General features: G+C 45.7%; 1 protein-coding gene across 1 annotated transcript in view; it reads left to right on the top strand.

Moving 5' to 3' along the window:
* Nucleotides 1-207: 207 nt before the first annotated feature.
* Nucleotides 208-16,039, top strand: part of FOXJ3 (forkhead box J3) — a 39,080-nt gene continuing 23,248 nt past the window's right edge. The window contains exons 1-2 of the mRNA XM_066606729.1: nucleotides 208-660; nucleotides 14,246-14,320. Of these exons, the coding sequence (XP_066462826.1) occupies nucleotides 337-660; nucleotides 14,246-14,320 (399 nt within the window). The 5' untranslated portion in view covers nucleotides 208-336. The remainder of the gene's footprint in view (nucleotides 661-14,245; nucleotides 14,321-16,039) is intronic.

Raw genomic sequence — 16,039 nt, 5'->3', positions numbered from 1 at the left:
GGAAAATGGCAACACTTGCTGCTGCCTGTGATCGACTGATAAGAGGGCTGCTCTAAATCCTGTCTGCTTACTAATGTTAAGTGTACCTTGACTTTGGAAGTAACAAATGGAGAAAAAGAAAAGATTTTGAGGGGTTTTTAGATTTCTTGAGCCTTTTTTAACTTTTTTTTCCTTTTCTTTCAGATTAAACATCGGTCATCCTTTTATTTGGAAGTCTTAAGTTACACTAGCGGGACAGCGGAACATTTTCCTGTTTCTTTTCTTCCTGGAAGCACAGTATAAAAAGGGAAAGAAAAAAGAAAATCTCTAACTATAAATATAAACTGAGACCCAGAAATGACTTCAGAACTTGAGAGCAGCCTCACCTCCATGGACTGGCTTCCCCAGCTGACCGTGAGAGCTGCCATTCAAAATGCTGACTCCAACCAGAACACCCACGGATCTGGGATTTCCAAGAAGAGCGCCCTCATCGACCCCAACACGACACTGGACCAGGAAGAAGTACAGCAGCACAAAGATGGGAAGCCCCCTTATAGTTACGCCAGCCTCATTACCTTCGCTATCAACAGCTCACCAAAAAAGAAAATGACTCTTAGTGAGATTTACCAGTGGATCTGTGATAACTTCCCATATTATAAGGAGGCTGGAAGTGGCTGGAAGGTAAGTCCTTGTCTTGTGTGGAGCTCTACCTGTAATACTGATCTACAGGCTTCATATAGTAGCTTTGCTACCGTTTGAATGTGTTAGTTGTGTGGTTACCAGAGCAGTTTGACTATAAATTTCTGTCTGCCTGCAACCACCACTAGAGGGAGCTCACTATATGCTGTCTGCGGTTTAGTGTCTAAACAGTATGCAGAAAGCTATTAGGTTCCCCCTAGTGGTAAATGCAGCACTTGTGGTGTTTTACATAGGGAGGGGCTCCCTCTGTAATACCATTGGCAACTTTGCAATGCTCTTCCCCTTCCAAAACAAAAGGAATTAAATTTAAAGGGAATGATTAGCAAATGAGCCGACGATGATTTTCATGCTTGTTCACTTATCGTTCGATTGCCGGCCGTGTTTACACTGAATGTGCAACAAATGTTTTAAAAATGTTCGTAACAGAAAGTAATTGATCTGTTTTTGTAAAATTTAAAACCTGCTCATTACACTGGTGAAAAGGAGACGTGCTGCTACAATTGAGTTTTAAGTTTTTTAACCCGTTAGTGACCTAGCATTTTTTTTTGTTTGTTTAAAAAAAATCGTAACTCCTTTATGCATCGACGTCGCTGTATGAGGGCTTGTTGTTTTTTGCGGGACGAGTTGTATTTTTTAATGGTGCCATATAATGTACTGAAAAACTTTAAAAAAAAGTTTAGGGTGGTGTAAAACAAAAACCAAACATGAAATTCCGCCATCTTTCGGTGAGTGTTTTTTGTACGGCTCACAAACTGCAGCCAAATGACATGATAACTGTATTCTATGGGTTAGTACTATTGCTATGATAGCAAACATATGTAGTCTTTTTTTTTTTTTTTTTTTTTTGCTGTACTACTTTTATTTTTTTCAAAGACATTTGAATTTTTTTTAAATTATTTTCCACCGCCATCTTCTGTGTGCAATAACTTTTTTTAATTTTCCGTCCACATAGTTGTACGATGGCTCATTTCTTGCGTGACGTCCTGTAGTTTGCATTAGTACTATTTTGGAATACATACGCCTTTTTGATTACATTTTTGTGCATTTTTTTCTTGGAGACCAAATGATGAAAAAAGCGAATGTGTGGCGTTCTTAATTTTTTTTTTGGACAGCGTTCACCGTTCAGGGTAAATAATGTGTTACTTTGATAGAATGGACTTTTACGTAAGCAGCGATATTAAACATGTATTTTTGTTTTATGATTTTGATTCTTTTATTTAGTCTAACCGATGACCTGTAATAACAGTTTATTAGTTACAACTTACTGGTGGATGATCCGCAGTGTTTACACCACGTGGAAGCATACCCTATGTGTTACATAAACCTTCCCTTATAGTGTTCAGTCAGCACGCGGTGTGTAACAAGGATTGCGAAATAGTTGCACAATCGCTGTTATTACTCTTTTTTATTAAGCAGGTAAATGGCGAGCCGACTGGATTAACTGTATAGGCAGATTACCAAAGATACAATACAGAGGCAATTGGATTACATTTTTCCCCATAACTGGAAAACCTTACGTGGCAGAAAAAAATGGATATCATATGTGAATTCAGCGCACTAAAGTTACTATAAGCCGCCTATCTGCTTATCTGTGACAGAAATGGTGCTGCACAGTTTAATTGTCCAAATTCCAACGATTCAGCAATTTTTTATTTTTTTTTACCAATAATCGCTTAGTCTAAACGCACTTTTAGGCTGGATTCAGACGAACGTATATCGGCCCTGTTTTCACGCCCAGCCAATATACAGCGTCTCTCTCTGCAGGGGGGGAGCCTGGAAGAGCCAGGAGCAGTGCTCTGAGCTCCCGCCCCCTCTCTGCCTTCTCTCCGCCCCTCTGCACTATTTGCAATGGGAAGTGACGGGGCGGTGCTAATTCTAGGAACTTAGCCCCGCCCTGCCTCCTTTCATTGCAAATAGTGCAGAGGGGCAGAGAGGGGGCGGGAGCTCAGTTCCTGCTCCTGGCTCTTCCACCCCCCCCCCCCCCTGCAGATGAGGACACCGTATATCGGCTCGGCGTGAAAACCGAGCCGATATACGGTCTTCTGAATCCACCCTTAGGCTCACATACATGGCAGTTCTATAGGCTTTATTAGGCTTCTGACCACCATGCAACTCATTGGCTCCCAACAACAGTGTTGCTGGTGTGCCAACAGGTGTACATAGGAACCTAATTTGCTGCACCTTAAATTTGCGCACACTTTTTTTGTAGGATAGATCGGTGTAGCATGCCACACTTTTCTGTCCTTAAAAAAAAAACAAAAAAAAAAACAACACACGCTTGAGGTTTTATTTTTCACATTTCAGTCAATAGGAGGTTTATAGAATGATAAAGCTTTGTTTCCGTACGCTTCACATCATTTTTTTTTTCCTCAAATGCGTTCAACTTCAAAGATTTACTTAAAAAACAGATTTACAGTAAAAACGGTTATAAATAGATGGAAATTTATGGCTATAACTCCATACAGGTTTTCTTTTTCCATGTACGTTTAACGTATGCGCTAAACATATATTAGAAACGTGATGTGACCAGCACCTTAGGCCACCTATGGTAGATTAGTAGCTTTTTCCCTGAACTGCGTTCTTATGCACTGAGCTGATTTCTACAGGAAGCAGACAGCTCTGTTTGCACTGCAGTGGCCAAGTTTGGTATTGCAGGCAAAGTTCATATCAGTGAGAACTGTGCCTGTGATACAGAGTCGGGCCATCGCAGCGAGGACTGCAATGGGGCCGACCTGTCTGCTTCCTGCAAAAAATCTTTCTGCACAAGCTGGCAAACTGCTGATTGGTGGGGATTGGTAGTTTGCAAACCCTCTACAATCCAATTTTGCATTCAGGGTTTTCTAAAAGGCTTTCTCTTTTTGCTGTTGTACAACAGTGCCATCTGCAGTGTGTGTACGCCAGAGAGGCTCTGACAGCGGAGTGGCTCGCAATAGACGGTAAGAACACCCTGTCAGACGTCTTCTGACATTGGAGCTGTACAAGCTTCAATCAGAATGTAGGAGGACGTCAGACATTGGATTGAAAAGGGTTAAAGAGGACCGGTCTGCTCTTCTGATGTATTTTGTTTTAATAATTTCCCCCGTCACAAACAATATTGAAGCCTCTTCCCTTAGAGCTCTATGTTGTGATGTCCCTCTGTTCCCCTGGAAATTTATGAAAACGTTACCTGGGCTTTACTGTTTCGCCTGCCATTATTTTCTGTCCTTACATGGTCAGTTCTGATTGGAGAAAGACTATTAGTTGACATACTTTTGTCCATGGAACACGATTAACCCCTTGTTTGTTTTTTTTAACGTTCTCCTAACGGTTTCAGTGAACTTTTTTTTATAGTATCTAAGGGATTATCTAGTTTAAAATTTATGTCCGAATGTTCTAAAACAATAAAGCAAATGTTACTCCTCCTACTTGGCTATCCAGCGCTGCAGTCCTGTCATTCTCCCGGTCTGTGTGGACATCGGAAGTCAGGTGACCGCTGCCTGCCAATCAGAATCCGCTGTGTCACTGGTCCAAACTCCTGGCATCATGGCTTGCAAGTAGAGATGAGCGAGCGTACTCGGAAAAGCACTACTCGCTCGAGTAATTTGCTTTATCCGAGTATCGCTGTGCTCGTCCCTGAAGATTCGGGTGCCGCTGCGGCTGACAGGTGAGTCGCAGCGGGGAGCAGGGGAGAGAGGGAGAGAAAGATCTCCCCTCCGTTCCTCCCCGCTCTCCCCTGCAGCTCCCCGCTCCGTGCCGGCACCCGAATCTTCAGGGACGAGCACAGCGATACTTGGATAAAGCAAATTACTCGAGCGAGTAGTGCTTTTCCGAGTACGCTCGCTCATCTCTACTTGCAAGGTGTGAGCACAGCTGTCAGGAGAAAGGGTCATGATGTTGCAGCCTTTGATTGGCAGGCAGCGGTCACCTGATTTCTGCTGTCACCACAGATCGGGAGGATTGCAGCGCTGCCTTGTTGTGGCTAAGGAAGTGAATACCGTTTAATTTATTATTTTAACTAATTTGAAACTGTTCATTTTTAACTGAACCCCCAGCACCCCCTTTAAAAATGCAGGAAATTCTACTGTGAAGAAGTTATTTTCACGCACCCACCCCGAATCTATCCAGAAAAACACTGCGACTATCTAGTAGTAACGCCCCTGTGACTGGGGAAGGTGCATACCTGCGCCGACAGGACCCGACCTGCTCCCGGGATATAAATAGCTGATCCACAAATAGCTCAATCCCCAAACTGCCTAAATCACCGCGCCGGCACAGAATTCCTCCGTGCAGCCGCGGATATATTATTAATCAGGAGATGTAGAGCGACCTGCAGATAGCGGGACGTGACTGGCATGACTGACGCACAAAGATGGGGCACAGATTAAACACCCTTTATTTTAGGATCTTGTCCTTGGTGCAGCGCCGGTTACACCTCGGGAGATTATTGCATCGGAGGAATCCTAGGTGATAGATTGACAAAGTACAAAAGTTCATGTCAAGGTTTTACCTTCAGAGCAGACAAGACCCTGCTGGCCCTTAAAGGGGGTTTTGCCGACATGACAGGAGCACCACCAGGAGGGTATCTCTAGGAGGGCAGGGATGGCAGACACTCCCAAGCTCGGCTTTGAGAAGCTCCAAGGCTCCTACACCATGGAAGATGTCAGCAGTATTATAAAGAACATGGTAGGTGGGGATCCTGTTACAGATTTTGCATCTGGGCACCCCCAATACTGCAATAAAGGGGCTACAGCATTACCACAGGACACAGTCCCAGTCAGAAATCCGAGATTTCAAAAACTGTTGAATTCCCGAGCACATCTGAGATTTCTTAAAGTGGCTGTTCAGTTGTAAAATCCGTAGTAGATCAGTGGGGCCTGCCGCTTAGGATCCCCTCTGATCAGCTGTTTGCCAGGCCAGTGCGCTCATTCACTGAGACAATTTCTGCAGGAAGCAGATGGCTCCGTTCTCTGTGAAGTGGCCAGATGGGGAATTGTAATACCAAGCCTGACCACTGCTGAGATGACAGAGCTGTCTGCTTCCTGCAGAAATTGTCCCAGTGCATGAGCACACTGGCCTGGCCAACAGCTGATCAGAGGGAGTCCCAAATGGCATTTCACACATCTCCGTGAGTGTTGCGTGCGCATTTGTGCATTCCCATTGACTTCAATAGGGACCGTTGGTACGCAAATACTCAAAAAATACAACACGTTCCATTTCTTCTTTTTTTGCGTGACAGAAATGTGCGCAGAAAAATACCGAAACGTGAACGAACCCAGTGAAATCAACATGTTCTATTCTTTGCGTATTGCGCATGCAAACATGCCCGTGTGAAGCCGGCCTTGGGCTGCTTTTACATGAGTTTCTCTTCTGCGAGACCCAGGCATAGAATTACTGATTGCGGCCTGCATCTGTATCCGTCAGTGCAAACCGCACGACCAGTCAGGGCTGGCCATAGTCGCCATTTTTCTGCCTACTATTAAATAAGGAGGAACGTTGCCATGTAACGGCACCCTTTATTTCTGCATTGGTGGCCCCATCAGGTTCTCTAATGACATCAGATCTGAAGATGTTGCAAGTGAAAAATGCCTGAAAGGTCCTAAAGCAGATGCGCTCTATCCGTAGTTTGTAGAACTACAAGTCCAAGAATATGCAGCACAGTGACCCCTACATCCCCCTTAAGAAGTTTTGGCAAAAGAAGCTCTTTATTCTTTCCAACTTCTGCTGATGGATGTTCACAGAGGGGGCTCACAGTGGGGGCTCACAGTGGGGGCTCACAGAGGGGGCTCACAGTGGGGCACTCCTCTTTATGACGATCATATGAAGTAAAGGATTCTGAGACCCCTGACGAGAAAAGCATGTGGTCGGCCAAACATTTCCTGGGTCCACCACATCCGGAGTCGCTGATACTTAAAGGACTTATCTTAACACAGTGGATACTGAGTACAGCCCCGTTGCATCCCCAAGTGTGGGCAGCTGAGGACGGACAAGGGCATTTCTGCTCAGTCCACTTCAGTGGGAGCATTGGAGATATCCGAGCGCTTCAGCCTTAACTCTGGTGGTCCCATTGAAGTAAATGGAGCAGGGATGCATTTTGGGGACCACCAATGCTCACACTTTGGGGCCTCATTCTCTGTATCTGCTTAGGTAAGATAACCTCTTGAAGGGGCTCTCCAATGCAGTCAGGTTCTAAGCAAGCAAGTCTCCTCTATGATGTCTGTATACCCTAATAGAACATGTTCCTTGGGATTTCCTTATAGGACAACCCTGCCTAATAAATCATGAGAAACCTCATTATATTATATGAAGAAGTAAACGGCCGTCTGGTAGTTTGTCTGTCTCTTCTATTTATTCCTCTCCCTCCCGCCCAGTAATAGTGATTTGTAGTTTGTTCATTGCAGATCCAGAATACATGAATAGATTTTATTGCGTGACGGGATTTATTGCGACAGCCATTGGTTCATGGAGGCTCTATGAGGAGGCACAGGATTGCCCACAGGCCCCATAACACAGGCTTGAAGGGACATCATTCTGACGTACGGGGTCTGCGATTCCACCCCCTCCCTTCTCCTCAACCTAAATTTGATGGGAGATGCTATGTAAAATCCAGCAGCTGGTGATGGATGACTATATAAGTTTTCAATCAGCGCTCGCAGCAGAACTCCTGACGGCAAGATTTCCTCCAGAGAGTGAAAGTTTCCAGATGTGCCGCTCCAAATCCTCAATCTCTTGAGGGGCTGTAGACGCGATCTACAACAAGGAAAGGGAAAGCGGTAAAGAACCGAAATCTAATACCCATAACCAAAGCCTTCTGGGTTTGAGGCAGCATGGAAGCGGTACTGGGGTCTCTTGATAGCCCACCACTTTGCACCAAGCATGCCAGGTATCTGCAACCTGTCCTCAGGTTGTGTGTCGTATTGCAGGCCAATAGATCAACCTGGAAGAGTGTTTCACAGGGTGATATTCAAGCTCATGGTAGAAATGGAGGTGGCCTTCTGAAGGCATGGCTTAGGGTGTAGCTAACCTACAGCAAGTGAGAGCATAGAAGAGCACGCCAACAAGAATGAGAAAGAGAACAAAAGGCAGTGAGAAAGAGAACAAAAGGCAATGTGGTCAACTCATGTTGTATACTTAGATTGCTAATAATGCTTTGGCATACAATCGTGTGCTATAGAAGTTCTACAATTTCACACCGTGTGACCTGAACAATGGTAAGGGTATGCTGAGAGTTGTAGTTTTGCAAGTAAACACAACACGGATGTGACTCAGTCAAAGACAGAATACACAATGACTTATAGATAACCTCCTCTGAACATGTTCCTTTTGCATCTCCTTCTGTTCCAGACCTTTATGACTTCTACGGATAATTCTTGCTTCTGTGGAGTTTACTGCCCAGGCATCTTTGGGTCCTCTGAAAATAATAGCTTCACACACTTTTATCACCTAAAATAAGTTATACCCTGCAAAATATCTTTTTCTTCTCTGTCCGGGTCCAGACCGCCATGAACACTACTTCCAGCCACAACTTGTCTCTACACACTCTCCCATCCTGCTACAATTCCAAATGCTCCTTTCTCAGTGCCATCTACAGAGTAACAGTTTCCAAAGTGTGCCCACCACAAAATAGTAGTGCTCCCACAATAGTTGGCTTCCCTATCACTGGCTGCTGCTTTGCAGTGAAATAAAAATTAGGTTTGCTCCCCTTGGTCGCTGCTGTTGCTATCCCTCCGCTCTTAAGTCGCCTCCTGGCAGCCAGTCATGTGCAGCCAATCTCTGGGTAGGTCCAGACAAGGCATGTCATTATTACTACTGGTTTGCCTGCAAATCTATAGCAATATCTGCATGCGTTGTTACATGCGAATTTGGTTGCAGTTTACCATCACCACAGATTTTGCCCTATTGTGTCGCAAGGAGTGAAATCTGCAGTCAAATTGGCTAATTGCAAAAGAACGAGCATGCTGTGGATTTGAAAATCCACAGCAAGCTCTGATTTCCAACAGCATGTCTACTGAGTTGAACTCGGACCGCCATCTGATTTTGGGTCAGTAGACCTGCAATTGGGCTTGGATACTTATCTGTATTACGGAATCATAAATGCATCCTTAATAGGCTTGTGTGAAACAGTCACTAACCTCTCAAAGAATTTGTGCATATATGTTAGGCAGTGTGATAAATGGCAAAAGTGCCATTTACTTAATATGCTTTTTTGTGCTAAAAAAACAAAACACTCTAATATACTGGCCACTGTAACTTGCTGTCCACTGCTTGCTGTCAAGTGCATGATTGAAGATGGCAGAATAGGAAGTGGAGGCAGAGCATGAGTCGTTGTGCTCATTGAAGTCTATAAGAGCAGAAAGGGGGGAGTATAAGGTGAAGAGACACACAGACATTTTCTTGAAGGTAATGGTGAGTTATTTGCTACTGTTTATTCACATCTCCACTGCTCAGTACTACTGTACACTGTCCAAGATAATATTATGTCTCTGTATATGTTACAGACAAAAAGCAGAATTTTGCAGTTCTCCGTGTACAGTTCTTAGAACACAGCACAGCAGCTAGTCTCCTCCTACCCATTCTGAGAGAACTGAGAATCCGGTGTACACCATGCATGGGGGGGGGGGGGGGGGGGGTGTAGGATGTAAGTCATATAATGGCCAGAAATAGTGTTACGTTAAAAGTTAGGTACACAATAAGCTGATCATTACACAAGTTTATGCCTTGTTGGGATTAAAATTGCACCATAGAGTTCTAGATCTCTCTGTGATATACCCTGGTTCCCTGAAAATAAGACCTACCCCGATTTTTCGAGAGGCTTTAAATATAAGCCCTACCCCAAAGATAAGCCCTAGCTGCATTACATAGGGGGAAAAAAAGCAATACTTTACCTAGCAGGCTCGGTCCACGTCCTCCCGCTGCTGTCCAAAGCTCCAGCTCGCTCGCTGCAGTCCTCGGCCTTCCACAGAGGATCGCTTCCTGGTTATGGTATACATAAATCTCGCCTCCAGGAAGTGATAGCTGTGATTAGCTAAGCAGCGCTTGAGAACCAATCAATGCAGCACTTGATGAGCCAATGCGATAACTGTGATTGGTTCCTCGAGTGCTGCCAATCAGTGCAGTGCTCAAGAACCAATCACAGCCATCGCGTTGTGGAGGCGGGATGTATGAATTGACCAATCGATATTACGGCTCAGCCAATTCATAAATCCCACCTCCACAAAGTGATAGCTGTGATTGGCTCTGCATTGATTGGCTGAGCAGTGCTCAAGAACCAATCACAGCCATCGCTTTTTGGGAGTGGGATTTATGAATCCCGTAACAGGAAGCGATCTTTTGTGGGCTTTCGAAGACTGTGGCAAGCGCACTGGAGCTCCGGAGGCCAGTGGGAGGACCCGGACCGAGCCTGTTTGGTAAGTATAATAAGACATCCCCTGAAAATAAGACCTACTGCCTCTTTTGGGGCAAAATTTGATAAAAGACAGGGTCTTATTTTCGGGGAAACACGGTAGCAGGGTCCCCTTGTTTACCCCAGGGGGGGCTGCAGACAGCTATATGTTTTAGACCAGGGCTGGAGTACTATATAAAGTCTCTGAAAATCTAACTATAGTGTGTAGCGCCAACCTCGCTGCCCCTTTTCAGGACTTCAGAGATTTGCTCTCCTTCGGGGGTTATTGACCAAGTAGCAATAATGCAATAGTGTCCTTTTTCTGTTACTTTATCTGGTTCATTGTTCAGTTTCTCAGATTGATACTTGAGCTACTTTTGTTTCCAGACAGCATCTTCCCGACCGTCCTTCTGATCGCTGTTATTACGACGTGTTGGGTTGCGGTATTTTTTATCCTTGTGGTTTAATATGGCGGCATTAAGTTTCCAAAATTCTCCATTGCGCTCCCCATCAGTGTAGTCCGAGGAGATGAGATAAAACACATGGCCGTCGCGAGGAGCACCTGTCTGTCTGGACCAGAGACGCTTCTTTTAATAACCGGTGACAGCTGGGATCCTACAAATGGATTTTTTAGAATGGGAGCCTGGGAAATGGTAGTGGCTTTATGGATGCCATGTGTAACATGGCAGCTGATGTGCCATTAAACGTGGTCCAGGAGGTCACGCTCAGAGGACATGATCCCATAAACATGGCAGCAGCGTGAAAGGTTGACCTTCAGCCCTTGTCTATTGTCAGCCATGTCCGTCCATCCTTGTCAGGTTTGAGTCGTTGCCTATGCCAGTCATAAATCTCAGTATAGTTAGACCCTGGCACTGATGAACACAATTATCACTTACGCGTGCCTTGGCAAACAGAGCCCTTCGTTTTTTTTCTCTTGTTGCCAGGATATCATAGCAGATATCGCCTTCTGACGGGCTGCAAGCGGAGGAGGCAGATCTGCAATGATTCTCTGTGCCGTGACTCAGCAGCAGCCATGTGCTTGCCAAGAAGGATGTCAGCACCCAGTCTGCGGAAGAATGCGGGTCGGGGTTGTGCATGCACACAAAGTGTTAAAATGGACCTCGTGCTAACGAGAGTAGAAGAAAAGCAGAACTACAAAGTTTTGAGACTTCAAAGTAAGAAAAAAAAAAAGTTCAGAAAAACTCATGTTTACTACCAGTCACATGACCTCCATGGCAGCTGTGATTGGCTGGGTGGTCATATACCTATAACCTTTCTAAACTCATCAAGTGCTAAAAAAATGGCTATGATATATCTTCTATATTCTGTATATTGATGGGTTAGTGCCTTATTACAAGGCCTCTGACACATTTTGTCTTGCCCGAGACACTTGGTTGCAACTTTAGCCACTGTACAATATACAGACGGCCGGCACATTGTCTAAGGAAGTGAATGGGACTGAGCTGCAATACCACACACAACCTGTGGCCAGCTGTGGCGCTGTTTGGGGGCGGAAAAAAAGCAGCCATGTTTCTCTATTCCTGTACAACCCATTTAACTATGAAGGTCAGCTGCCCTCCTGTAAGGGTTCAGGTGGACTAATGGTGTATATGGACTGGAGTTGTCCAAGTGTGACTACCTGTATAATACACGCAAAGTTGTTGGAAGATCTTTGGTGGGTCTATTCTTGTAGAGGAAACCCTTTTCCATACTGGGGTACTTCCTATTTTTTGGGCGGGCTGCTATTGCAACATTTAAGCGCTGCGGAATATGTTGGCGCTATATAAATAAAGATTATTATTATTTAAAGAGGGATTCTCTGGGCTTTTGCTATTAAAGACCTATCCTCAGTTGATGGGTGGGGGTCCGCCACTCGGGATCCCCGCCCATCAGCTGATTGCTTTCAGTGCTGTCCACATTGCTAGGGTATAGTTAAATTCAATAGGAGCTGCGCATGTAGTACCAGCCCAGGCCTGTACAGCATTGACAGCAGTGCCGGGAATCCGCTAATCGGCCGGGATTCCGAGCGACGGACCCCCGCTGATTAACTGCTGATAGGCCATCAATAGGATGCGTCATGGAGAACCCTTTTTATGAATGAGACTGAGCTGTAATATCCATAAAGAGTTGCGCTGATGGGGGGCGGCACTGAGGCTTTGTTAGTCCCCCACATCTCTTAGGTTGTAATGTTCTGGTGCAGGTTGGATCGGTAGCGTGATCAAGGAAAGCCAAATGTCGGCACACAGGTAGATATCAGTTGCGGTACACAAATCCTCACACAGAATTTGTGAGGTGATCCGCAATTCAAGCCGCCCATAGGGAGACATGGGGGACTACCTACAAGTTTTCGACCTAAACTTAGTAAAGAACATGTGTGCGGTCCATGGATTTGTCAGAACTCCGGTATCGCCTCCATCGTAGACGACCTCAACTCGGATCGAATTATTTTAAATTAAGTTTATTTTTCATAATCCAGTATTGGTACATTTCTACCGACTCCACAGCCCTGTTTCCAATAGGTGGCGCCGTAGAGCCATTGTTCCATCTTCCCATTTGCATACAGAAACAAGGATAACATGGTAAGAGGCTCTGGGCCCTACAAGCTAAGTTTCTGGGCTGAAAGTAGGAGACCCCCTGCGTCCGGGGATGTAAGTGTTATGCTTACCTCCCCCCGTTGTTCCCCTGGTGTTAGTGCTGAAAGCCGCCGCTACTTTGCAGCGCCGCTCAATGCATCAAGCGTTGACTTTCATTGCTCACGCCAGGGGAAACGATGGGGAAGATAACATCCCTGAACTCCGCGAGTCTACTTTTCAAGGAAGGGTTAGAAATTACTTATAGGGTTAAAGTAGGTGACTGGCTCTCTTTAAGTCTCCTCAGCCTACTAGGTGGTCTTTCTAGGGAGAAACTTTTCCCCTTGTATTAATGGAAAACCTGTCGCTGCAATGGGCGGCTCCCCCGCAGATGTGAACGCACCCCAATCCTGGACGCCCCCATTAAGCAGCCGCCTTTCTGAGCTTGTGCAGAAGCGTTATCCATTTCCTTCTGCGTCCAGGAGAAGACTTGTATACATCCAAGTCCCCCATCCATAATTCATTGTATTTCCATCCTACACTTAGCTCTAGGGGGCGCTGCTGCAGGCTGGGGTATCGGCATCATGCCCCGACATCACTGAGCACTATGTAGTGAAGGAAGCCCCCATCTCCGCCAGCAGCTGTGATCCTGTTCTTGTGATACTGCCCTCTGTGTACACATGGCTGCACTGCATTGATGGACGCCTGGACACAAGACAGGACAGCTGCTTGCCGGTCGCTGACTGGAGCATATGACCAGTGGGGCGGCAGCTGCATTGGAGCCACTGTTTGCGCCTCTTTCTGGGGTGTCTGACTGTCCGCCCGTCAGGTTGTACGTCTTCTCGCTCTCATCAGATCTCCGTGTGCTTCTCGGATGTCATCTGTGTATTTGTACAGCTTTATGGCCTCCTTTCTCTGTGTGTTTATGGATTTTGCTCTTTTGGCCTACGCTGGGAAAAAACCCTACAGCTGTCATAAAGGATGATGATGATGATGATATGACATTTAGGGCGCCTTCACGCCGGGCGTACTCACTGGCGGCTTTCCACAGTGGAGAAAATGCAGCAAATCCACAAGGGACAAATCCCCAAACGGTGGCTAAATTCACACGGGCGAGCGCGATATCGGGCCTAAAACACGGCCCGATATTGCGCTTGCCAACTTGCGGGGTTTTTTTTACGCTGATGTGAGTCGTTTTTCATTCAAAAACACCTTGCCTCGCTTCTGTGAAACTGCGATTCTCAGGCACGTGAATATTGCGCTGTGGACGTCCCACAGCAAATTCTGACCCGAGTGCTACAATACATTTGGTAGGTTAGCCCGAAGAGGGAAGATGACTGCAGGATGAGACTGTTTGTTTTCTGTTACCATGGAGATGCATGGGTGTGCAGAGCAGCTGTAGAAGCCGAACGGTGGGAAATTTTTAGTGAACACTTATTGCACAGCTGCTTCATTTTGCGTTTTATACGCATGGAGAGAATAGAAAATTGTTAATGAAGGTGGATGTAACCTTAAAGCAGAAATGCTGTGTAAGAAAATATTCCTTCCCAGTGCCAAACAAGACAGATCCGCTTGTAATTCTGCGTTATCTCGGCGGCGGGATGCTGACTGCTCATATTTCTGTTCTTTTTGTCTGCAGAATTCTATAAGACACAACCTGTCGCTGAATAAGTGCTTTCTGAAAGTGCCTCGATCCAAGGACGACCCTGGAAAGGTACGGCTCACAGGCCTGCAGCGGGAGGGGGGGGGGGGGGATATGTGGAGGTTTAGAAAAGACAGAACAGACACATGTTTGATGCGGGGGAGGGCGATATCGGGGTTTAGACCATCAGTTCAGAGTTACATGCGATTATTACAGGCGACACATCAGTGATCCACACAGGAAAATTTTAAAGGGATGTGTATTAAGGCCCATTTAGAGGCAATGCTTATCACTCAAAATTCGCTCATAAACCATTGTTTGAGCGATAATCATTGCGTGTAAATGTGCCCATCTTTCAGTTTTCTGCCGAACGACAGTCCACAGTTCGACTTGAAGTCCGTCATTCAGCAGAACATCTGATAAGATGGACCGCATGCTGTGCTCTGCCCCAGGACTGCTGAGAACAGCTGATTGCATTATCTCAGCTGTCAGCCTCGCCTGCAGAACAAAAGGAATTTATTCAGAGAGCAGTGGCTGGTCCTTTGAATAAATTTAACCCCTGGCAGCTCACAAGCTACTAATTGGTACTAATAGGTATTAGTGCCAATTAGTAGATTATGCAAAATGATCGCTCAAAAGTCATCTTTTGAGCGATCATCTCTGTGTCTAAACGCACCTTTATGCTGGGTTCCCACGGGACAGTTTCACAGAGCAAATCTCATGGTTTTGCCGCAGCGAAAAACTGCGATATCTCAGTGGGATAAGCGCAGCTTAAAAACGCACGGCCCTTAGCCACGGGATTTGGAGCGGCTTTGACGCATGCTTTTCCCGTTGTGGCCGGCTCTTCCATAAAGAGGCACGAGGCCGCAATGAAAAAAAAAGAATTGACATACTGCGTCCTAACAGATTGTCCGCCCCGTCTGGCCAAACCCGGGATTAGCGGCCGCAGAAAAATTCCACAGGGAAATTCCGCGGCAAACAATTGGCACCTCTTAACATCAGAGGGGAGAAGACAGGCAGGATGATGATTCGTGTAACTCCACAAGCACCTGCTGCACGGAGGAAGAACATCATCTGGCTGAGCGATCACCCCCTATTATATCCGCCTGCCCCCCCTTCCCAAAAAAAGCTGTTAGCTGGTGCCCTTTGCGACCACACCCAGCCATTACTGTCGTCATTCCCACAAATTAATGACATTAAGATGGCTTTACTAGAATCCGACTAGTCAATCAATAGAGCGAGGTTAAGCAACAGTTGTCCTTGTAACACGGCCACCAACCAGCTGATTAGCTCACCTAAAAATAGTCGTTGGTGGATTATCTGCTGCAAACGGGTAGACTAGTCAACGACTGTGCACGTAGGTGTGCGCTGGTTCAGTATGTGCCTCCCACCGAACTCTAATTGGTTCCCGTTTTTTTAATAACATTTTGTCCTCCCATTTAATGTTCCTGAAGACTCATAAATACGTGCGACTAATCAGTCCATCCAGCGAAGGACTGCAGCAGCCAGTCATCACTTGAAGATCAGTCGCAAGTATTTATGTTTGTTCAGTGGACTCGGAAACCAATGGGCGTGCGCTGGGGAGGGGTCAGAATGTATATACACCCACCAAAGAACCTCACACCCCAAACTAGGTACTGATCACTATTTCAGCCCGTATAAACGCTCCCAACATTTCATTCAACGATTGTGACATTGAACAACCAATAAACAACAATCGCTCCGTGAAAAAGCGTACAAATAGTCGATTGTATGCTTTAGTGACTATTCAGGTGATAGTTGTTTTGTGTA

The sequence above is a fragment of the Eleutherodactylus coqui genome, chromosome 6 (genome assembly GCF_035609145.1).
Source record: "Eleutherodactylus coqui strain aEleCoq1 chromosome 6, aEleCoq1.hap1, whole genome shotgun sequence".
Lineage (NCBI taxonomy): Eukaryota > Metazoa > Chordata > Amphibia > Anura > Eleutherodactylidae > Eleutherodactylus > Eleutherodactylus coqui.
The sequence above is the reverse complement of the archived record's forward strand: the minus strand, read 5'-3'. Positions and strand labels throughout refer to the sequence as shown.